This window comes from Mus musculus, chromosome 1 (assembly GCF_000001635.26).
Source record: "Mus musculus strain C57BL/6J chromosome 1, GRCm38.p6 C57BL/6J".
Lineage (NCBI taxonomy): Eukaryota > Metazoa > Chordata > Mammalia > Rodentia > Muridae > Mus > Mus musculus.
Window position 1 is genome coordinate 158,710,588 of NC_000067.6, and position 26,061 is coordinate 158,736,648.

At 40.2% G+C, this 26,061-nt stretch overlaps 1 protein-coding gene across 2 annotated transcripts in view; it reads right to left on the reverse strand.

Annotated features, from left to right (window-relative positions):
• Positions 1 to 1,139: 1,139 nt before the first annotated feature.
• Positions 1,140 to 26,061, reverse strand: part of Pappa2 (pappalysin 2) — a 248,725-nt gene continuing 223,803 nt past the window's right edge. The window contains exons 23-24 of one of the 2 annotated variants that reach the window (XM_006496824.4): positions 6,375 to 6,473; positions 1,140 to 4,433 (exon numbers count right to left, since the gene is read on the reverse strand). In XM_006496824.4, coding sequence (XP_006496887.1) covers positions 4,359 to 4,433; positions 6,375 to 6,473 — 174 coding nt within the window. In that variant the 3' untranslated portion in view covers positions 1,140 to 4,358. The remainder of the gene's footprint in view (positions 4,434 to 6,374; positions 6,474 to 26,061) is intronic. The other variant, NM_001085376.3, reaches the window with a different exon arrangement.

Genomic DNA, 26,061 nt, shown 5'->3' on the forward strand with positions numbered 1-26,061 from the left:
AAGCTTACTACATATACCAATTTCTAAGAGTCTCTCCATCACTCAGTTTCCTCACTCATAGAACAGCAAAGGTGAAATCCCCCTCACCCACAGATAGCCAGAAATCACAGGAAGGCACTTTGAAAATTATTGCAGAAAATGCCAAGGAATCATTCCATTTATTATACAATGCTTATTTCCAACCACAAACCTCTTTCCCACAGTCCAAGGTTATGTTTCCAGCCACCTTTTCTTCTTGCCTTCCCAAGTGTCTGGAAGGTGGTCTGAGCAATCCACCCAGCCTTTCCAACTGTGTCTGTCATGACCAGAGAATTCAACCTCTTGGTCCCAGGTGCAGAAGCCTCTTCCAGGGCGCTGACCTCGGGCTTTCTGTGACACTTCTAACCAATTATCTGTCTGGTCATCAAGCAAAGTTCATAAAAAGAGCAAATTAATATTCATGTTCCAAAACTTGCTCTCCTGGCTCTCTTTTCCCCTCAGAGATGATAGTGTCACAGGAGATGGTGGCATCACCTCTGACCCTGTCCATCACCTCTGACCCCATCCATCACCTCCCCCTTTCTTATTGCTCACTACTTATTTTATCTTTTTACAACTCAGTGTCCCACAATCCAGGCTTGAAGCTGGTTTAGTCTTGTCATCTGGAAGAACTTTCTTCTCCAGACTGGTGGTTGCTGTTCTCGTCTGTGAAGTGAGAATATGTGATTTTTCAGACTCTCCACCCCCTGAAAATTAACTAATACTTTGTTTACCAACTGCCCTGTACATATTAATTTAGTTCTGATTTTCAGCTAAGCTGAATGCCTCACTGAGGTCCAATAACGGACCCATATGCCACCTCCTCTTGGCATCCAGGGATGATGCTTATCGCATCTGAAATGTAAATGATTCTTCTTGAGCATTGTTTCACAGCTCACAAGGCATTTGGCATCACTCCACATTCTACCTTGGTAAATGTCATCTCTTCTTCTGGATTCCCATGTTTACATTTCTTTCATAACCTATTTATATAACAAATAGTTTTCAAATGACTGCAGGAAATGACCAACCAATAAGGGAAATGTGGGTCTGGGTTAGGCCAATGGTTTAGGTTTGAAATAATGAAATCATTGAAACAAAGAATAAGACACCAAACACACTTCATATTTTATGTGCTGATTTTTTAATGAACGTTTTATAATCTTATAAAATAACTGGATGTAGCTGTTTTACATTACAATACAGTAGATCAGCCCCTTTCACTGTGTTTGCCATCAAACTGTCCCCTTGGGTGCTAACTGACACACTCAATGGTGATCACACAGAATAGATGATGTGTCAAAGACTAAGGCCTTAAATGTTGGAAAGGAAAGAAAAGAACCAAGAAGACTCTACTCGCTGCCTTATTTGCCCAGATCTGCTCTTTGCCCCTGCTGATCTCTTTTCTGTATCTGTGATTGAAGGCTGCCATGCTACTATTGAAGCCAGCCACCTTTGGGCCATGTTGATCTCAAAACTGTGGTTACCAGGAACTAGAAATAGACAGGTAACTTTGTAATAAAGAAACAGGCAGAGGAGCCTCTGTGGAGGGCCCTGGATGACATTATGGATGTCTAAGGAGAACTGAATACAACCACCTGGGGGCAAACATGACTTGTTCCTAGGATCTCTGATCATTTTCTTTATTAGGGACTTAAGTTTCTTCAAATACTGGAGCCAAGGGACAAAGTCTAGATAAGACTCCCGTCTCTGTCTCTGGCTGATGATGGCTAAATGGCCTTCAGCCTGGGGAGCTTTACACACACCCCAGAAACTGTCCTCTTGCCTTCCCAGGGCAGGGTGAATGTTGCCAAAAAGAACAAAGTATCTTAAAGTGAAGCATGGGGTCTCTGTTAGTCTTAGTGGACTTAATGAGGAGACTGAGCATGGACAGATACTGGTGGGTAGTCTGTGCCCATGAGTGCTCTTGGGAATGGCAGTCTCTGTGCACTAAGTTGTGCCCAAGGTAACTATTGCTCTGTCTCTGTCAGGATTTTCCTAAGGCAAAAGTTGACACACATCCAGGAATTTGAATGTTCTCTAAGGAAACAGTGTGTGTGTGTGTGTGTGTGTGTGTGTGTGTGTGTGTTTAGTAGAGAATTTAAATTTTTCTATTGGTCTTTTCATACTCACCTTAATGAGATACAGAAATAGGAATTGAAATATGTAGTAGAGAACCTAAACTTTTCTATTTTTCTTTCCATATTAAACTTATGAGATTCAGAATATGAATGGTATTTCCTGACAAAGGGTAATAAGTGTGACCTAGATAGTAAACAGTATTTAAGCACTGTTTACCTTATTGCTAGGAGTAGAAGACTAACACTGCCTTTCCCCTTCTCAATGGCTTTGTTGTCCATGATCCACATATTCATAGGTAACTGTATGTATATTGCCATATCCAGTCACTGCAGAATATTGCTCTTCATATAGAGCAGGGATAATTGTGCTTATGATGATAAAAAAAAGTTTCCTTTCTCATTCTATAGATTAGTTGCTTCAGTCTTGATGACAAAAGAGTAGAAGGAAGAGGAGGAGAGGTTTTGGAGATACCAAAAGTGACTCCAAGTTTTGCTTGGTCTTAGTTTCCACTGGAGGAAAAAACTAGGGTCTCTGTAAGAGAACAAGACCGTCATTAAAGGAAAGAAACTATGTCCTGACTCTCTTTCTAGGTGTGATCTAGAAACTGCTATAAGAAAACATACCAAGGACAGAGCCTATAGAAAAGTATGAGAATAGTCTGGATAAACAGAGAAGTGTTAATGTGACTGTTTTGTGCATAGTCCATACAGCTATTGAACAAGAAATGGTAAAGAGAGCATGGACCCTAAATAGTTGAAATTCTTCTTTCTCCCCACAGAGTGTCACCCTCGCTCCACATGTTGCTTACTGGGCCACAAACTTCAGATTTTGCACTTGAATAAGATTTATCTCTTTGCTCGAAGGATCCCTGGCCTCTTTTGGAGACTTGGATCAGGGGCTTGTTCACTCATTCTATCCTTTTATCCTCAGACCTCATTTAATCTTGACCTCTCACCTCTCTGACCTTTCACCTCTCTGACAGCCTTTCGCTCTTCTAACTCCCCGTTCTTTCATCTCTTATCTCCTCCCCCACATTTCCAAATCTCCAAAGCATTTTCTTTTCTCAGAAAAATCAACAGTTAGTGATGTGGCTGTGAACAATTGGCCAGACCTTGAGACTTGCAACAAGGAGAGACAGCAACTGGCCAAGTATGAAGAGGGTGTAAGTTCCTGTAAGCCTGATGTTCACAGAATGAGCCCTCATACAAACTTTTTGGCTGGCTGGTTGGCTGGCTGGCTGGCTGGCTGGCTGGCTGGCTGGTTGGTTGGCTGGCTGGCAGCTATACTTGGACTAAGTACATGGAGAAGTGGAAAAGACCCTGGTCTTTACCAGCTCCAACTGAGAGTTCTGAGAAGCGTAGAAGAGTTTGTATGCTCCTTTTGGTAGATACTTAGAAACCATTGTCTATTTCTCCTGGACCTACTGCCAAATAGGTTCCCATGTAACTTTCCATGCCTCTTGCTCTTAGCATGCCAAGTCTATCTCCTTTCAGTAGGCCCAGCTCCCAGGTCATAAAATGATGATCAGCTGACAGGCTAGCATCCAGAATTCCATCGACTCTCTTCTCCCCATCCGACCTGCCAATCCCTATCTATGGGAAGAAGGCAAAGGAACCTTTCTTTCTGTCTTCGAAGCTTCAGTATCCCTCTGGACATGAACTTCACAGCAGCATTTGTGGAACAATGGATAATCTGTAGCTTAGTAAACAGCAAAAAATATAATATATAATATATTTATATAATTATGTTTAAATACTTATAAAGAAATAGCTAACCTCCTTATTTGAGAGAGACCACACAAAAGGAAGGCAAAGGGCCAGTCTGGAATAGATGAGCCCTGAAAGATGACAGTCCATCTGAAATGGGTATTGACGGAGTCCCTGGCAGCTTATCTTCTAATATTTTGATATGGGTTTACATGTTGGGTGGGGCTGAGCCACTGACAGCGTGCAGAGTGGGGAGGAGATTGAGAGAAGGATAGAGCAGAGTACAGATGGGGGGAGGGGTCTGTCAATTTCTCCTTCCATTTCTAACCAAGTGTCTTTTTACAGAAACAATTGCCTCTAATCCCTCCCTACTTGGACTACTTAATGCATTAATTGGCACCTACAAACATTTCTTGCATTTCTTAAAGGCTCTCTTTTAGGCTCTCCTTCCACCATGGAACCTATCTTGTTCATTCACCCTTTGCATCCTGCTACGGGAGCTTCTCTTTTAGTCTGCCCCCAGGGCAGAGGAGATGGGCTCTGCTCCTAGAGTTACTGGTTTTCTTCTGCCTTGGGGTCTCGACAGGTGCATTCATCCAAGTCACAATCAGCAGCAAATGGAATGACCTAGGGGAGTGAACAGGAAGTTGAAAGCATCCGTTTTCGGGCCAAGCTTCACAATTTTCAACTGGCTTTAATTTTCCTCACTTGGTACTACAAGAAGTATGAAAGTGGGGGTTTGCATCAGAGGCCTAGAATTAACACTGGTTCCTTTTATGATATACCACTTCATTATAGGCAAGGTAATCCTTCATTTCTTCCTTTCTTCATCTATAAGGTAAGAAGACATCAGTACCACCCTCCAGACAACATCTGTGTGGTTGGACCAAATGAATGGTATCACACATTTATACCTTGTTTTACACCTAGAACTACTGTTGGAATTACTCCTAATAGGCTGATAATGTCTAGTTAATTTTTTTTTTGTAATCCTCATAGAGCTACGGCTGCTATACATTAGCGAAGAATCCCTAAATGTTCATCTTTCTGACTTCTCCATGCTCTGGGAGCGGTGGGATCATCTGTGACATCTTCATATGCATGACCTTTTGTCTTTCTTGAGTCTAGGATATGCTTTGAGGTTTTGAGACAGTGCATCTCCCTTCCCATTGTGTGTAGCTGTTATCTCACGTCTATGTAATTATCCCATCGCAGAGATAGTGCAGAAAAAGTTGCTTCTGTCCTATTTGTACTGTTAGCAGCAAATAAGCAATTCCCTTTGAGTGTCTACAATTAAAATATAAGACAATGTTGAGACATGAGAATGGTAAATATTCTACCTTTCAGGTACTATGACTAAATGAAATGAACATAAATGTCACAGATTATTGAAGATACACTGAAGGGATGGGTTTAGTGGTTGTCCATGAGATTGTTAGCACATGTGAAGTAAAACATGATATAAAGTCAGTAGAGAGGTAAAATAATGTGCCTTTCGAACCTCAGATTTTCTGTCTGCTGTCCAGCGACACTAAAATTCATAGACAAACCCCAGGTTTGCAGAGATAAAATTGGGAGAGTTAAGTGACTCCTCCTAGGTGGCCATGTCTTCCTGTATATACATGAGCTTCTTGAGTCACTTTCTCCACAAGTAAGAATAGAAAGTAATGGACCTGTTTTCTGTCTTAAGGTCAAAGTTCATGTTTTGTTTCTCTTAGTTCAAGATCGATTGATTTTCAGAGAAACAGAGGCCCAAAATGGTTGATGATTTGACAAATGGTTAATTACTCTGTGTTAAGTCACTTTGTTCATATACAAAGCTGAGCATGGGTCCTGGCACACAGTAAGTGATTGGAAAAGAAAAACTGTATGTGGTACTCCAGTCAGTTGATCATGGCTTTATTGTGGAGCTACATATAGAGAAGGAAATAATATCTGTATATCTTATATCCATTGAATTAGCCAATTAGCTTCAAATATCCTCAGAGCACTTGGATTTTTACTCATAACATTGAAAATTTTCAGCTCACTCAATTTTACAGACATAGGGAGCCTATCTATTGATCTAACAGAACCAAGAATAACAGGGACAAGGAAAATATCATACAAAGGACTATTACTGACCTGGTTCAGAGAGTGGTCCAGGTAGCGATCTGACACATTCCTATGATGTATTTATAACAGATCATATAGGACTATTGGGGCTTTTGATTTAATTACAATGATGAGGAATACCTGGGAAGCTTTTTGTTGGTAAACTAGGTCTCTCAAGAGAAGAAAGTCATTGTTTTGTCTGATCAATAATAAGTAGGCATCAGACTGAAAGCAAGAAAAATCATTGCTGGTACAATGAGCAACTAGATTGGCAGTTTAGTAAGCCATACTCACCACCTAATCTCCTAATCACTTAATCTCCCAATGACTTCAGATTCTCCAGTGTTAATCCTTGTATTTCCCTCTTAATGACTGGGCAAGAGCCAGTTATGATGCACTGTGAAGGAGAGCTAGCAAAAGCCCCACTGGTTCCAGAGCCTTGGCCTCTCCACCCATCCCTGTTACTCCACTTACCTTCTTGGAAGAGAGTGTGGAAGAGCAGCAGTCTCCCCCGTCATAGTTGCAGTAGGCCCGGTTATTAATAGTGTCACACCAACCATCTGCTTGGAAAGGCTGTAAAGAGACAAAGTCAGTGTCCTGTGGAACTTGCCCCCTTCCCACTTCCCAAAATCACCTCTGACTCCAACCAAATAAACCAAATACTCAAGAGATTGTGAATGAGCACCCAAAAGGCAAACTACATTCTCAAAACATTGAAAAGCCTTAGGAAAGAAACCTTTGAGTCCAAGGTACTGTCTAATTTCACATCAATCAGCTGTTTCTGGTCTAGTGTGAGGACTGCCTGTATCATTAAATGCTCTGACCAGTTACTTTAGCTTTCTTGTAATAACAAATCTTTATAGTATGTATGTTATACTTCTACATTTTAATTCTGCTAATTTTCAAAAAAAAAAAACAGTCAGTGTTTGTGACAATGTTGGTTTTATCAGTGAGAATAAAAAAGTAATGTATATACATGATAATCTCTCAAATCACATAGCCAGACTTAGGAAGAGTTAGGCATCATTTATCACATATCTTGTATGTAAGGCTACTTCTCTTCATTTTTATGCCTGTCTCTTGGTTTTGCTGAAGCCTGGCGCTTAGAGTCTCTAGAAGTCCTCAGCTTGGTTTGATGATATATATGTTCTCTGTCAAAGGTCAAAGTGATCCCATGTTAAGGACATCAGGACTGGCACAGAATGTACCTCATGTTAAGCTAGCTAGACACAGCAGCTAGACACAGTATTTGAGCAGAGAGGGCTGATTTATTTCCCTACATTCCTGTTACCACCATCAGTTAACAGGAACCAAAATGGGAAAGGGGGCCAGACTAAGCCAGAGTTAATGGAATGTTTTACCCCCAAAGAGAAAGTGTGATAAGAACAGCAACAAGCAGTTAAAAACAAAACAAAACAAAACAGTTCAGCAGACCAATATATTGCTTCTCCAGAGAGCTGCCTCTTGAAGAAAATAGACAATAGAGCATCCAGGAGGCTCTATCAGCATCCAGGAGGCTCTATCAGTCAGCCTACCCTCACCGTTTCCCTGGCTTACCCTCTGCAGCTCATGGCCAAATGTAAACCGTTAGGAAACAATTCATGGACAAGTTCTTTGGATCACAGAAATTTGGTGTCCTGAGACCACCTTCGAGGTATAAGTGGAGACTACTTCTCCCCTACCCTCCTTAAATGTCAAATACACAGATCATCCCATAGTCCATCATGCTTTGATGAAATAGATCACTCAATTATGTAATGGCTATGTTCAGCAAATGAGTTGCTCATCCAAGGCATTACTTCAGTGTTTTGACTTATTCTTTTGGATCCTGAGGTCATTTGAACATCTCATCCCAGAGATGGTCAAATGGTATAATTACCCATTTGCCAACCATTGAAAAGATGCTATTTGTTGGGTAGCTGTCACACATCTCTATAGCCATGTCATCTGAGAGCAGAAGGGAAATAGATTCTGTTTACAACACAGGCTTCTCTGGGAGAAAGAAGATTCAAAGATGAACATTTGTCTTTCACACAGGACCAGTTACTTTTGTCCCTGAAAGCTTGAGATGCCTACATAATCATAACTTGGGGGACCAGATCCATCTTGAAAGATTGTTTTCCTTTTTCAAGTGCTTAGAGAATAATTTATCTACCTAGTACAAAATAATCTCCCTTCAACCTTGACTAATTAATTGGCCAAACTTGGTCAGCTCCTTTTTTTTAAAACCATGTATATGACTACTATAATTATAAAAACTCACCTCACATATCTCTTGACTGCTGCATGTAGCATGCTCTTTAGAATGGAGAGGATGCTGTCCTTTAAAAAAATAGCTTATACTCTGTATATGCATGTATGTATATTTATGTGTGTGCCAGTGCATGCATCCATGGGGAGATAAGACAACTTTAGGTATCATTCCACAGGTGCCATTTGTGTTTTTATTGTTTTTGTTTTGGTTATTGTTTTCAGATGAAACTTATCAAGTATGCATGGCCAGAGAGCCTTAGAGATCTGTTTGTTTCTGCCTTCGTAACAGTAGTATTAGAAATGTGTATCACAAAACCCTGCTTGTTTGTTTTTAACAGGGCTTCTGGGATTCAACTTTGGTCGTTATGCTTGTAATAAAAAACATTACAAACAGCCATTCCCCCTGATCCAGCCTTTACTTTTTGAATGGCTTTAGGGAGGAATACTGGGTAATTGTTCCTTGTAACATCTTTACTGTGGATGGGCTTCTCTTCTCAAGAACATAAGGGAACCTACGTTGAAGCAGTAACTCCTAGGTGATCTTCTCTAGGCCTCACTGGGCTCTCCTATTGCATTGATCTCTAAAAGATGTTTATTTTTAACTTCTAAAGGGTCATACAGAGAGGAAAGAACTTATAAAAGGGGGGGAACTATAAATACAGAAGAAATTTTGGAAAGACTCGAGTTTTTAATATACTAAATACCTACTAGAATTAATTGCCCCTCCCCTAACATGCCAAAACCAACCACTCCACTCTCAACAAACAAGAGTCTCTTCTAGCAACATGTGCCTGGGAAGACTGTTTGAATCAAAAGCTACAAAGGAAAAGGGGGGAAAGGAAAAATGACTGCTTGGTTCAATATTTGAAAGCATTCAAAGATGGGGTAGAGTGGACTTTCAGCTCAACAGCTGAAGATGTGAGATTCAGTACACAATTCCTCTCTTCAGGCTACTTCTTGAGAGAAGGGGCTGGGAAGGTTTCAGTCCTGTGTAGCTTTCCCCATCTAGAATGTCCTGTGCAAGTGTGCTTTTCAAAAATGTGAATCTCACTTCTTAGAGGTCACTTTTTCAATCTCATTTTATAGCATGCTGACAAGAAAAAAAAACCCTAAAAAATGCAGGTGTTTATAGAACAAAAAGTCTTCATATGAACATTAGTTCTCCTAGGTGTTCAGAAAGATTGATTTCTGTACTAAGTTTGATTCCTCTGATACATGTGCAGTACACACACACACACACACACACACACACCACATGCATTTTTCTTGTTATATAACATTGAGACAGAATTCCAAGCCTACAGATCATAACTAAAATAAATTCTTATATCAAAGGCAGTGCCTGAGTTGCTCTTCTCATGATGCATTCCCTTTTTGGTAGCTATTTTGGTTGTTACAGAAAGGCTTATCTTACCGGCCTCTTGGTAGTAGATGGTAGTTGTATCACAAGAAAGTGAGACAATCAGATAAATAATCAACAAAAGTACACTTGGAACACATGCCAGTTTATCTGTATAGTTTTGGGAGCTACACTAAAATAAATTCAATTTTCTCTTCATTAATTCTACTATTTCAGAAGGTTTCTTGTAAGCAGATTGAGTTATTCCCATTGTGTACAAAGACTGGTTTTTGTGGCTCCTGTCCCCAACAGACTGAGCCACAGAGATGGTGGCTCTCTCTGTTGCCTTTGGTTTTAGTCATTCAGCCAAACAGTGAACATTCTTGATTCTATACCTATATATGCAGGATTCTGTTAAAGGGATACTGAGGTAGTGAAAACATAGCTCTAGTTCTTGAGGATGACCACTGTTAGTAGCCTACGGTTTGATGGACTAGCACTAAAATGTGGCTGAGAAATAACTTGACTCAGATTTAGAGATGAGAGGAACCCCTTTGGGAGATTGATTCTGCTCCTTCTGTCTTCTCAGGAGAACAGTCTAAAATTAGGTGAGTCCACAGAGACAAGACTGAAAGAACTATCAAAGGTGAAGAAAGATGACAGTAGAGAAGGAGACCTCAGTCAGCTTGCCATAGAACCCACCTTCAAGGGAGTTTCATGAATTTTGACTGTTAACCTGACAACACAGCCATTTCTTGGACAATACCAAAATTTTTTTTCTTCTGCAGCTTACAATAGAACCTAAGACAACATCTATGTTCTAGGAAGGAAGTTCGAACTCCCACCATCCTGCTTTGCTAATATAAAGGCTGGGAACTTGACCAGATGGGATTCTCCCTCTGGCATCATTGGTGCAGAAATTCTTGTTTGATTACAGGGATGACTTAAACCAGAAGTAGACATTAAAACTTGACCTGATACTAAGCACTGTTTTCTCTATATATGTCATTTCTAGATAAAGTTTACTGTTACACAGATGAGAAATCAGAGCACATCCATTTGTTCATTTTGATTAGTCCTGTCTCAGGACTCCAAAGTTGTCTCTTTCTAGAGAAGCTATGACTAGGCTCCAGATAGTAGGCTGACCTGTGGACCAAGTTTCCTCATTCTCGGGCTCTTCAATAATGATGACATCTTGCCTGTCTTCCTTCTCAACCTTGCCTTGTACTATGCATAATCTATGACCATGTCCCTCCTTTTCACTAGTCTTCCTTTGATAGGACACTCCATAGACAAGCTGCTTCATTAGAATCACATCGTTTATATGAGCATATTCATGTATTTCTATTATATACTTATATATTTCTAGTACATATTAGAGTATTTATATACATCAGTTCCTGCAAGGAAGAAGTCAAATATAGAATCTGAAAACTCATTCTGTATAAGCCACCTGAAATGAAAATGGAGGATATGTGGTGGAAGGGGTACGTGAGGCAGGAGAATGAGGGACATGTGGAGGGGGCAGCCAAATTTAAGTATGCAAGAAAATGTAACTGCTCAAAAACTTAAAAAAATATTAAAAACCTTCTCTCAGTTTCACAGCTAAGATTTTCAGAAAGAAGGATAAATTCTTCAGGGAACAAATGAGAAAGAAAATGAAAACCAGAACAGAAAGAAGACAGTAAATCACAATATCTTAGTGATTGCAAATCAGCAACCAAGTTGTGGTAGGAATGACTAGATCACAGGTCTTCACAATGTGTGTTAGAGTCAGGGACACTGTTGCTATTTTAATAAGGAAGCTCATGGGGACTCTAAAGAATGGCACAGCCACATGCTAACACTATACAGGTAACACAGCTTACTTGGAAGACCAGGGAGGTCTGGTCCTGCTTATTATTATCACTGAAGTCTTCATAACTCAAGCCTAAGCCTAAGCTTTTGCTGAACTCATGAATATCTAAGATGCTAATAATTAGATGGAGTTTTAGCTTAAAGGAGAACCACCTTGAAGACCAATTCTCAAGTCTATAATCAATACGCCATTGTAGAAAATAGTGAATACACACATTCTTTTGGCTACCAGAGGGAAGCTGACATGAACACTAGGCATTTTAGTCTTTCATCTTTTAGGACTAGGGAGTGGATCTAGGGCCTTCCATGTCTTAGGAAACCAATTCACCATAGAACTATATCCACTGTCCTTTCGTTTTCAGACAGTCTTGCTGAGTGTTCATTGATGTACTCAAACTCACTCTGCAGCCCAGTTCAGCCACTCCAATAACTTCTATCATAGTCCTATGCCACCTTGCTTGGCTTGGGGTCTAGTCTTGTAGTCTACAATGTGTCAGTGGTTCATATATAGATTTATGGACTCTGTATAGGAACTCAAGCTTCTTCTTGTCCAAACCTACAGAGAAGGCAAATGGAAGAAGGGACCAATGTACTCTGTTTATGTCTACCTGATGCCGCGAACAGAGCAACATCTCATACATGCCATAAGAAGTCAATATCCATGGACAAAAATTGTTGAAAGAAAATTAGATTAGAGCAATTTAGAGCAAGCAAAGCTAGATCACAGGGCTTCCTTCTCTGAAAGGTTTCATTTCCTTCAAAGGACCCAGAGCTCCATCACTTCTAACTCAGAAATCATAAAGACTTTGGCGCCTGCATAAAGATTAAGAGCATAGACACCATGTATGATGGACACATGCTCAGAGTCCTGCCTTGCTCAATTCCCCTGCTACGTTCTGAGTAAGTCACTTTGCTATAAACAACAGCACATTTGCTTGGACACCTCACAGGATTACTCTAAGGGGTGGATGAACAAATGGAGCCTCAATGATTAGGACAGTGTTTGACCCACAGCAAGTACTTAATAGCTCAGTTTCATGAAAGCAAGAGAGAGGCTACCTCTACTGTAGTCCTCATAGGCTGGTGAATGACTTCTCTGAATGAAGACCTCAAAAAGCAAAACCTCAAGATTCTGCCAATACTTTTGGGACAATAACAGATATTTCTAGCTTGGACAGTATCCTGACCAGTCACATTCATAACAAATAGAGGAGTTGTGAGAGAGCAATGGTCGGGTATACAGAAATATGTATCGAATATGTAAAAAAACAAAAACAAACAAACAAACAAACCAAAAACAGAAGAGAAAAGCCTTTCTGGGCTCTATAAACTAGGGTAATACTCAAAACCATAGTGGTAACCTCTCAGTTCTAAGTGAAGGTGAGTTTTGCAGGTGGTATAAAGGTAGAGAACTAGGAGCTCTCAGAGTCTGCAAGAATGTGTCATATGGCTTTGGTGACAGATAGGAGGCATAAAATACTGTATCTGTAAATGAGGCCTTTAGGTGGGTCCTCCTCAACCCCCACTAGCAATAGCTACTACCATGACTCTCAACAGAAAGATGGATGAAAAGCTTGCAAGAGTATTGTGGCTTAGATAGGACTTTATGGAGAGATGTACAGCTGTGTATCTTGGAGCCAGTTAGAGCTCATTACATGATTTCCTGGCACAGATACATGTTTACTCTGAATTCTCATGTCTGTCATGTCTTTCCTACCCTTAACTCTAACTCTGCCCACCCCATCTATTCCTGTCTTGGTGTAGGCAAGCACCTCCAAGACTGGATCACCTTGTGCGAAGAGGCAAGACTGGGTGAAGAGAAGTTTGGTATGTATTGATTTGGATAATTCATATGCCGAGGTTTTTCTCACTGTTAAATGGAACAGACCATGAGGAGGTGGCCTGAGGTTTGAGGAAAGCATGATTTGACTATCACAATGGCTTAATATAACCTTCTAGGTATAGGCTTGCTCACAGTAGACTCTCAAAGACTCAGAGGAAAACAGTAGAATTTCAGACCGCTGTGACCATCATGCTATGTGGGACGGGCCCTTCTGGTGCCTTGCTTTGGTCACCACAGTAGGTGGCTACTCTCTCAGTCCCTCCTTGTCTCCATCAGCTACCCCTTCCAGGCTACTGACTCTATGAATGGATCATTCAATGGTTGCTCAGCTTAAAAACGCACATTCTTGTGAAGGTGAGGATAGGGAAGAAAAAGAAACAGGTCTGGGGCAAAGGGTCTTGGAAGAGTGTTGGGCTTCCATGTAATCCTGGAGCTTTCTCCTCCCTCTGCCTCTGGTCTCTGGCTCCTTGGATAGCCTTCAGCTCATGGGAGGTAGAGGCAGGCTAAGCTGGCCACTGGAATGTTCTACCAGAGCTCCAACATGCATGCTCATCCCTACCCCCTACCATGCATGCACACATGCCAGGCAGCTCAACATTTCTTGGCTTCCTAAGATGGCCCATGGAAGATGACTGGGAATGCAGACTGTGGGAGGAAATGACAATATTCATTGTTTGGATTAAATATTTTTCTTGGCCCTCCTGTTGTTTGCTGCGTGTCTTAATTTTTTTTATTTCCCATTCTTTCTCATTCTGTTCTCTTTTACCTCTGTCTCTCCCACCTTTTCCCTTGCTCTCTTCCCCAGCAGTCAAGCCCCCTAAGGGAAGTTTAGAGGAAAAAGTGGAGAGTCCTAAGGAAAAAGCTGTTTAGGGAAACCACAGTAGGAGAGAAGACCTTGTCGAGGCAGTATGTTCCCTCCGAGTGGGACTCCACCCGGGACTCCACCCGGTTTTTGTTGAGTCTTTTTTTAGATGTGAACTAGAGGTCAGAGAAGTTGTTTTCTCTCTTTTGTATATATGCAATACATAAATGCATGCATATATGTAAGTTTGTGTATCCATATATATAAACACATCTATGGCACACATATATGATATAACACATAGATAGTCCATCTCACATCTGCAAGAAAGTCTGTATAATTATTAACACATGATTATAATACAGATTTTATATAACACACACACACACACACTCACACACACTTCCTCTAGAATCCTCAGGCACTAGTAATAAATCTAAAGGTCAAACTATCTTTATAAAACATAGTCTTCCCAACAAGCAAAATGATTTTTTAAAATGCTATGTAGTACATGCTGTGTACTCTAAAATGCATGCCCATGAATCCTCACAATAAACAAATATGGTTGGTGGTGCTATCACATATATTTTAAAGAGAAAAAGTTTTTAAGATGGTAACTGTCACATAATGTGACTTAGAACAGCATCAGCATCACTGGCTGATGTCCAGGTCTGTCAGGCTCACAGGACCTCTAGCACTGTGATTCACGTGTTCACACATTCTTCACTTCAGCCTTCCCTATTGCACACAAGGTACAGTTCCCCAGCAAAGTCATCAGTGTGACTAGCCACCTTTTGTCCTAGGAAAGGCCAATGTCACATACATCTATGAGAAATCATTTGATCTGGCTAGAGAGATGGCTCAGTAGTTAAAAGTCCTTTCTGCTCTTATAAAGGACTGAAGTCAGTTCCCAGCACCTATATCAAGAGTCTTACAACAACTTGTACTTCCAGTTCTTGGGAATCACATGACCTCTTCTAGCCTCTGTGGACACTGCACACAGAGATTATATGTATAGAACGGTAGGTATGTACACATACAAACAAGCACAAATATAAATATAAAGTTTAAATTTTAAAAAAAGATGCTGAATGTCAAAACATTTATTATGAGTCAAGTATGATACTCATAGCTAAAATCTTGACACACCTAATTTATACATATTTTGTATATCTCCTATATACAGGGTATCATAGTACATTTGATATATAACAAAGTTATTGTCTTAAGAAGGTTTTTGTTGCTAACACACAGAATGAGGCAGAATACGAGAAGCATCAGAGACAGCAGAAACATCATTGGAAGCAAATGAAGAGAACCCCCTGACTAACTAATAACACCACACGAATAAGATCTTCAGTCATTCACAAAGGTGGGAGATGGTATACTTAGAACAGCTTTTATGTAGTATATGGGATTAGACTTAATCTTTGAAGAACGAGTAAGATTTGAGCAGAGAATTAAAAAGAATAATCCCAGTAGGAAAACTAAAGATCAGCCAAGATTTGACATGAAAAAAGGGAATAAAAGAAAGAAAAGATATATCTGTGGTTTTCTGCTTCAAAATTAATGATCCAAGTTTGGAACTGTATAAAAATTTCTTTCCAGAGGAATTTGGTCCATATCCTGAAGACAATAGGGAACAACTGAAGAGCTTTTTGAGCAGAAGAATATGACAAAAGCTATACTTTATAGGGTGGATCTGAGGACAATACAGAGAGTGTTTGGGAGAGGACTGGGGCAGGATGAGCTAGGAGAAGTTCAGATCAAATAGCCTGGGCCGAGAAGGACAGAGCTGACTGCTTGTAACGTGGAGTGGCTAAAAGCAAGCAGACACAGAGTGATGTAGGGACATTGCCAGCAAGAGCTGAGTGCTTAGATTTGTGGAGAAGATTGGTGGAGATAAAGGTTTATAACATTTTGACTATTTGAATCACGTTATGTTTTTATTAAACAATTTGCTCACTGAAAGCCCAGCTAGAAAGAATCCTCCTTGCCACACTCCAGGGACCGAGTCATGGGACTCAGCATAATCAGGCAGCCAAACCTGTCTACACTGACAGAGAGAAGCTGTATACATGTTACTTTCCCATGTAAACACGGGTCTAGAGGGACGCAGAACACTTTCTGTTCAGTTCAATCTCTGCCAGGCTTTCTCTACAACTTAAACAGGACTACTTTATGACCCCTTGGGAATATCCAGGTCCAGTTAAATTGAGGAATGGCAAGAGGGATGGGTTGTGTTTATTCTAGAATATTTTCTTGCCAGCATGCTTGTTTCTTTTAGGCCAGTCTAGTTTTTAAGTTCTTGTGTCTATGGACAATTCAATTTGTGTGGCTGATTCTTGTGGTTCTCAGCCTCAACCTGTCACGCCATCCTGGGATGTCAGCTGGCTCTTCTGTTCTCTGCTAATTGGTTGGTCTATTTCATTTCACTTTCACCCATATGGAACCTATTCTTCGAGAAAGTGTCTTGTTTACATTCTCTTTATCTACGGGATGCTTGTCTGTGTGTCTTAGCCACTCATCCACTGATCAACTGCATCTGTTTCGCTACATGTTTTTGAGAATCTGAGAACAGTTAGGCAGAGTTCATTGGCATACTTCCTCTGCCTCCTCTTCCTTGGACTGAGAGTTTGCAAAGCCCAGGGAGGTGGTCTAACAGGTGGTGGTCAGCACCCCACACTCATCTCTCAGTATCTTAAAACGTTCTCCTTCTTAGTTTATGTCATGTACTTCTTTCTCTGGATTTAATCATTTACTCAGTTTACACTACAATAGAAATGAGCTCACTTACTGGTTCTATATTTGCTAGCTCTGTAGCTTTGGAAAGGTAATGGCATGGTCAGACACCTAGTTTCCTCATTTAGAAAACAGGAACGGTTAAAAAATAAAAGAGATAATAGTTCCTTATCATGTGCACTGGCATGCAATACAGTCAATAATGATATCATTGAACAACCTGGAAGTGGCAGCTCTTTCTTTGTGATTACTTCCTGACCACAATGGTTCTGGAAACTGAATCCTGATGGTTCCCTGTCTGTGAAAATAGAGAGCACTCAACTATCCTCCAGAGTGGCTTCTAGAAAAACATTTCACTCTTCCTGTCCCTTTAAGTTCTGGAACTAAAGGCTAGTGTAACCCAACCACCTGGCAACAGAGCAATAGATCAATAATACAGAATTTGACATTAATACTAACAAAGCCTTTCAACAAAAGTATCTGAAATATCCAGTTACACAGTCTGCTTGCTCTACTGTTGAGAGTGGAGGTTCAACCACAGATGTCATCGAAGTTTGTCCATTCACCTATTCTTTCTTCCACCATCCCCACCTCCATGCTGCACGTACCCCTCTGAAGATTGTCATCATCTCACCACAGTATCTACATATGCTCCACCTCTGAATAGCAGCTGATACACTCAGAACCAAAGTATAAAAGGTATCTGCAAGTAAATAAACTATGAGATAATCTCTATTTTTAAAATCAATATTAATGAAGGACATAAGAAGAAACATATCCTTCTTAGAATAACCCAGTGGAGCTAGAGATCTCTTTAAAAATTGGAAACAACTTTGTTAACTTTCTCTCTTTCTCTCTCTGTCTTTCTCTCTCTGTCTCTCTCTCTCTTTCTGAGCTTGTGTGTGTGTGTGTGTGTATGTGTGTGTGTGTGAGAGAGAGAGAGAGAGACAGACAGACAGACAGACAAACAGAGAGACAGACAGACAGACAGACAGAGAGACGGAGAGTCAGAATGACAGAGGACAGAGACATGGAGTGAGCATGAGCTAAACACAAGTTGTTTAGTAAATTTATCAATTTAAGCATTTACTGATCCCTTCCACATTTCCAACAGTTTTCGAAGAAGAAGAAGAAGAAGGAGGATGAGGAGGAGGAGGAGGAGGAGGAGGATGAGGAAGATGAGGAAGAGAAGGAGGAAGAGGAAGAGAAGGAGGAGAAGGAAGAAGAGGAGGAGGAAGAGGAAGAAGAGCATGAAGAAATAAAAGGAGAGGGCTGGAGGGCTGGAGGGCTGGAGGGCTGGGAAGATGGTTCCATGGGTAAGAATGCTTGGTAAATGAACATGGGGGCTTGAGTTGAAATCTCTAGCACTCATGTAGAAAGCCAGGCATGACCACAAGAGCCTATAGTCCCAGTTCTGTGAGCTGAAGACACAAGGGCATGCTTAGGTCTTAGTGGTATTTCTAATGGTTTCCTGCCTATAGTCGTAGCTTTAAGACACATAGTTTCAGGTTCAGTAAGAAACATTTTCTCAAAAAATGAGGTGGATAATGGTAGAGAATGATGTTGACAGTTCTTCTGGCTTCCATGTAAACAGAGGAGGGTGCAGAGGAAGAAGCAAAAGGAGAGGGAGGGGGACAAGGAGGAAGAGAATAAATAAAAATAATGATGATGATACAGGAAGTAAGTCTCGAAGGTTAAAAAGACCTATGTCTTCTGCTATTCCACACCAAGCTTGTCTGGACAGGTCTAGCTATCAGGATGGGCACACTGTATAATATCAGAGTGAATGAACAACACAAGAAGGCTGTAGGAACTCACATTTTAACTACAATGTCCTCAAGGTCATAGGAGTCTCCAAACACAGAGATCATTCCTGGAAATCAAATAGCATTCAGACATGCATCACCAAGTTTAATATTTCCAACATTAGAAGACCTTGGTTAAATCTAATCTCATTTTTTAATTAGTCCTCATATCGCCTGGTGAGGCAGATTAATATGCTCATCCATATTCCACTGATGAGGAAAATGAGACAAAAGGCCATGCCCCAGGGTCACTTGGGGAATGCGCAACAGAGGTGAAAATTAAACTTAAGCATTCCAACAGCAAGGGCGAGGACATTGGGGAATAGGCTTCATCTGTGTTTGTTCAAGGTTTTTCATGTCTGCATAATGCAGATTCCATTTACTATCAGGTTTACATAATATAAATATAAAATACTAATTCTACTTCAGAATCCCAATATTCCACTTTTAATGAATAGGGACATTTACCAAAGGCAAGCACAGCTGACCAAAACAAGTATTACATAGGAAAATGGGAATGTTAACATTTATATAAATTGATATTCAATTTAACTGAAGTTATAGAAGACTGTCTAGGCCTGGTACCCTCTAGAAGCTGGTTTAACTAGATGTTCAAAATTGGCAAGGGAAGAAAAAGTGCACATCTCCAACTGAATAAGTAAGAGCCAAGACTTCTTCTCCCTGCATACCAGGAGTTCAAGCACTGGGTTGAGGACATCCTGACTGTGTTTTTTGTTTTGTTTGTTTATTTGTTTGTATTGAGGAGGTATTGGTTTGTTGTTGTTTGTTTTTGTCCAAACTGTTACCTGTATGCAGTATGAAAGATAAGGCCATGGTACTTGAATCTATCAACCTGTTCTTTCAATCCAGTTGACTTTCTCTTCAACACTGCTCATCCTCATACCTAACTACAACATATTCACCAACTAGAAGATGAACATTCTATTGTTCCATCAGTTCAGGAAGGAGATGACAGTATTCCACAATCTAAATCATAAATTGGTAAATTACAAATCATATCACCTCCTCTCTTGCTGAGACTTTTAATGCTCAACAACTGTCTGAGTACATAATGGTATTATATTTCCTGACACACTTAGAGTGGGCTTAAGATCATTGGGAAACCAAATATAAATTATGAGATATTTTTTGGTTAATAACCATGTGATTATTAGTGCCCTCTCTGTTCTTTGCCTGTCTAGAGGTAACCATGGAGACAGTGTGGAGAGGCTGAAAGATTAAGGTAGATGGGTGGCTGCTCTAGAGTAACACTGGACATTACATAATTGAGAAGCCAATTCTTTAATTTTTTTAAATGAAAGAAATTGGTGTCATAAGTGGGGTGCTATCATAATAAAATACTGAAATGTGACTTGAATCTCAGTTGGAGCAACAACAAAAAGTAAAGTTGTTTGAGGAAACAAGAAAACAATTTACTTATTTAGGAAGCTGTTAAGTATTTAAACAAAACATTCCTTATAGTTTTTATTTTTGTTGTTGCTTGTATGTGAAGTAAATCATAAGTGTTTAAACACCGAGGTCAGAATATTTACTGAAACCTATTGGTTTAAGTAAAGAGTCTTTTAAAAATATCGCTAGGGTTAGTGAGTGGATGCTACTTTCATTTCATAAAGAACTACAATAAAAAGGATATCAGACAAGGTATCAGACATAGCCAGCAGAACTGACTAAATAACAAACAGCAGAAATTCCATAGTCATTGCTACTGAACAACAACAACAAAAAAAAGCTGCTTCTTAGCTTCAGCTGGTAAAAGCCAAAACTGATTACAGTAGTGCCTGCATCACAATATTGTGCTATGCTGACATGAGGATGCCTAGAGCATACAAGTGGTGCAGACACTCAGTTATTCTAAGTAACATGATATAGTATTATTCACAATTTCTAACAAAATATAAGTGATCTAAAAGTAGTTGTTATTTGATATTGTTTAGAGAATTGTGGTAAGAAAAGAGCCTGTGCGTGCTAATTACAGATGCAGTGTTTTGTGGAGTATTTTCTGTGTCAGCTACTTAAATCCAGGTTGTGAAACTCACAGGTATGGAGGGTCAACCACACTGTTTTATTGGAAAGGCCACCTAAGACAAGCTAAGACAATACCAGGGAGCCAGGGGACATGGAAGTCAAAGGCGGATATATACACCAGTTATTACAACCTTTAATCAGGTAAAAGCAGCCTGTTGGAGATCATTGCATCTAACAAAATGACTCCTAGAAATGACACCCAAAATTACACCTCAAATGACATCTAAATGACAGAAGCTCAGAATACACTCACAGAAATGGCCAAGTGTTTGAAAGACTTGAGAGTTCTGCTCTTAGCAAATGGAACTGACCAGAATTAAATACATACAAATTCATAAAGTCTGTGTGAAGCATGGTGTCAACATCACTCTCGGTGTGGATGAAGAAGAAGCCTTCTAGATGGAGACTTAGAAAAGAGACTAGGCCTGTTTGAGATCTACCAGGAGAAAGCAGATTGCAAATATTACTCGGATTTCCCAAAAGGGATGTTCAACAATGCTCCCTTTATGTGACCAAAGGGGACAAAGGGAAGGGATGGGCTTCCAAGGCAGCTGAGGCTGGAGCCAAGAACCATGAAGAATGATCCACAGCCACTGGAAGCTACACCCAGGGACCACTCACAGTTACTACCAAAGGAGCAGAGTCTGCTCTCACAGCACAGGCCTTTTTTAAGTGCTGCTCAGCATATTTCATAATTGCTATGGATCAGTGACTTTTATGTGCGTCTGTCTTCTCCCCTTGAATGGGAATGTTTATTGTATTTGTCTCATTTCTGCTCCACTTTGTACCTAGTGCGAGTGTGATGTGGCAAGTTGGTGATTTTACACTCCAGATTAAGAAAAGTTACATCATGACCTGGTATACATTTCAGGTTCAGAATTCAATCCCAATGGTCACCTTCTATATCATCTTGGCATGAGACATGGTGTGTATAGAATACAATAATCCACTTGTTTGACAAGAGAGGCTGAGGAGTTTTAGTTCATAGTTGTTTCCATTTGCCTTTTCTTTGTTGTGACTTCCCTATAGTTAGCAGTGTCTACTGCTTCCTTCTCCTATCTTTGGACCCAAGCATAGGATCTACTTAGACCAATGAATGATGAATGTATGTGATATGCATCACACTCAACCAAAGACTTTTACTGGGTTAGCAGCATCCCTTTTCCTTCTCAAGATATCTCAGATTATAAGGTAGCTGCTGACCCTAAAATTCTAGTTCCTGGGTCCCTTAGAAGGAGACCTAGAGTACAGGCACATTATTCAACCTTCAGGAGCAGAAGCAAGAACGATGTTTTGTTACTAAGACACAGATATTAGTGGATTACTTGCTAGGCAACATTTCAACATAAAACAGCTATGTGCCATTTCCTGTCATCTCTTTGAACTTCCATATGTTCCAATGGATCTTTCATATTCACATCTATGATACCTCTTATAGATCCATGTCCATAATACCTTCATCAAGTGATTAGGTGAATTTTTTTTGCCTTATTCTCTGTATTTCTATACAATTTGTCTCACCTCATTGTATTACTACCCTTGGATAGCAATCTGATTTTATAAAATCTCTATTGGATACATTGTGCTGGGAAATCATAGATCTCTTTGGTAATCTCAGCACATAATGGGCACTTATAAAATAAAACCTTGAATGAAGAAGTTAATAAATGTTCCTGAAGGGGGGGTGACCATAATTTGTTACTACAGAAAGGAAAGCTCTACTGCAAATCTTAGTCACTGAGAACAGGGACAAAAATGTGCTCACTGTAATACGGGATGAGGTTCATACAAAAAAAAAAAAACAAACCAACAAAAAAAGACAGAAAAAAATCTTTGGTATGTGTGTTGGAATTTGGAGGCCTGCTTTCTGTAGCTAAAGTTAGAGATGGGGAGATACTTCCCATGCATGAAGCATTGTACATTCCTGGGTTAGAACATGTTTTCTTTGGGGGTTGTTGTGGTTTCTTTCTTTCTTTTCTTTTTTCATTTTTCCAGCATTGGAAGCATGGGTGTTTACAATGACAATAATGAAAGCACAAGGCTGGCCCAGTATGACTCAGGAGAGAACTTATAAATGTAGCAAGAGGTAGAGAGTGGAGAAATAGGGTGTGTGGGGGCAGCGGGAGGGGGAGAAAGAAAAACTATAGTTGCCAGGAGTTGAAATGAAGAAAATGCCATGGGTGACACGTGGCTGGCACTGTGGGTAGTGACATCTGCTCTCTGTGAGGATTCCCAGGCTTCGCAGCTGTGTGTGCATGTGCAAATGTAAGGAAACACTAAGCCCTTTGCTGTAAGAAACCTGCTGTTGACTCTGGCCTCACTAGTCTGAAATGCTGTCTCAGAGTCAGCCTCTTGCTATGGGTTAGATCTCCAGGCAACTTACTCTTGCAAAGAATATTGGAGGCTATAAAGGGACTGTGGAAAGAAAGCAAGCCTGAGTGAAGCCACAGGGACACTTTTGACACTTTAGGATCTTTCCTTCATGGCCTGATCTCAAGTAGAAGTGAACGTTATGTATAAAGTTGAAGAAGGGATAGGGGACAGACTGGGAGGATAATGACACAGGGTCACTAGGTTAGAGGTTTTGCAACATGACAGGCAAAAGTCTGTGTTTGCAAAATTGATGTGCAGGGCTTGTATCAGGCTTGGGTGAGCATTCAGAGTTTCATGTTTGTCTTCTGATTACTCTGCTTAGGGAAATGGAGGCAAAGCAAAGAGCAGGAATCCTCTAAAGTTTGAGGCACTCTTAGGGTAGCTGCTAAAGGAAAGTAGCTTCTAGCTGTTGAGCTGGTGCTGGGAAGCAGCTGGGAAGCTTCAGGTTTGAGTTGTTAGCCTCCTTAATCAAGGATTGAACACTCAATTGTGTGCCTACACATGGAAAGGTGGAACCAAAGAGATGCAAAACGTAGTTCAAAGCTGCTGGCCCAAAAGAAACCAGACTGAATTACAAGAGCTATGTGAGGTTTCTGTTTCTCTACTCTATCTATGCACATCTCCAAACATGGACCCAGCTTTCTTGGTGGTACCCACCACTAAGCAGCCCATAGACTATGTCACCTGAAGAGTGGCTATGTCTCTCCACCTGAGTTTGCTTCAGAAGGCTTTTCATACATGGGGGGTAACCATCATGATAATCTTATACATATGTGCAGTGTGTTAGTGTCTACAAACACTATCATGAGTGGTATCTCACTTGAGAGTCAAAAGAATTGTATGTATCAAGCAAGGGAGACATTTGCCTTCTTTCTGAGCTAAATAACTTTATGAGCTCAGAAAAAGAAAGGCATTCTGTGAGCCTTGATCTGCTTTCTTTAGGGCAGAAATGCTGTCAAAGAGCTGAAAAGACAGAGAGAGTCCAAATTTCATCTACCCCCAAATTCACAGTACAGGAAGATGCTGACCATAGGCTTAACAAAAAAGAATTTGGTAGAAGACTGTCTTAAATGAGTCATAAAGCTGAGGGCTTCTCAGTAATTTCCCCATTCATGTGTGAGTTATGTGTTCCTTTTACCACAATTGTCGAGCTACTTTTTAATCCTTATCCAGCTGCTGTTTTCCTCTTCAATCCATGATGCTCTTAACTTCTTACTTAACTCATTAGCTGAAAAATGATGAGTGAGTACAACACTCCAGTCCCTATGTCACTACCATAAGAACTCGATGTTTGACAGTGGAGACAAATAAACATCTACTCCTGGAGCTTCTACGGGAATAGGGGTGGTCGAAAAACACACACATATATAATGAGAATGCAATGAATCTATTAAGAAATAGTGTCTATGTAAAGGAATTAAGAGGGTTATGTGGTAGGGGGTTGGTAGTGGAAGATGTGAGAGGGGGGAGAGGACAATTGTTACTTTCAATGAAATGGTCAGAGGGACAATATTTGTAGGAGATATGCAAGCCACCACAAAGACATCCAGTTTTACTCTGGAGAACTGAGAAACCTGGAGGTTAATTTTTATCGTTAACTTGACACATTCTAGAGGCACCTGGGAATGTACTCTCAAATGAAGTTCTCGCTCCATCAGAGCAGCCTATGGCCATGCCTTGATCAATGATTGATAAGGGAGGGCTCAGTCCACTAAGGGCAGCCCCATCCTTAGACAGGTAGGCATAGTCTGCATAATAAAGATAGCAGAGCATGTGCCAGAGAACAAGCCAATAAGCAACATTCCTCGATGGTTTCTGCTTTAGTTGCTGTTTACGTTCCATCATTGATCTCCCTCAATCAGGACTTTCACATGGAAGTATAAGTGAACTACCCTTTCCCCCTCCAAGCTACTCTGGTCATGGTGTTTAATAGAAAGCAAACTTTAAGTAGGAGTGGTGAAGACTAGCTGTGAATTTGCTTGCATTTTAAAAGTATGTTCTGGAGACTACTTAAAGCATATCATTGGGCAGCAGAGGTAGGAGTGAAAAGAGTCAGGAAGTGTTGTAGCAATGGAGGTGATGATGGTGGTGGAAGAGATAGGGAGGCTACAAAAGGGTTACTTTGTGGATATTTGTAATAGCAGAGTTAATAGGATTACTGAATAAATTGGATGTGACTGGTAACAGAAAAAGAATTAAAGTAGCATTGAGAATTGTGTTCTGAGCAACTAGACAGAAGAACTTGCCATGAACAGAAATTGGAAACTACACAGAGAAATACCATGAATTCTTGGATCCAATTGGAAACCCTATAAACCTTACTTGCAGTTATTTTAACTTTCTTCCCACTTGACTCAGAGGCTATGGTGGTGTACTTCCTTCTACCTATCCCTGTTTACTATGGGGCCTTATGTCCTCAACCATATCATCTTCAAAGCCAACAATATTCCCAGTTCCTCCTAGCAAAGTTCTTCCCATGGACACCACTCTTCACTCAGATCACTGTCACTTGTATTGTAGGAAGTGATGTTTTGTTCTATTTTCTTTGTTTTATTCTATTTTTTTTTGATTTATTGCTTGCTCTGAATTCAGTTGATTGCTCTACCAGATTCTCTGAGATTTCAAGGAATGCATAAACCTATGGGTCTCTTGTTACATGTCAACTTTTTTTTTCGATTCTGCTGCATTTAAGTAGTCCCATGTATGATCCTCCAAACTTTGTTCTTTCCTGTTTAATTTTTTTATGAAGACCATCTCTAAAACACTCCATCCCTTTGATCTGTTTTGCCTTTTACATTCTTCCTTGACTTCGCTTTTTGCTTCCCTTGTCTTGTTCCCTCTTCTCTTCTCACTCATGTTCCCTGCATGAGCTCATCCTCCTCTGCTGTCAATTACCTTCCTTACTTTCAGTATCTCTCAACATAAGTCACTATGTTATTGAGCTTCAGATTTTTTATTCAAATTTGCTGAACTTATTCTGAACTCAAGCTCCTGTTTTTTGTAAATCTGACTCATTTCCTTTTCAGAGGTTAATAGCAATACTGAGGAGTTTATTATCATACTATTAATTCTTTCTGACTGTATTTCTCATGTCCAATCTC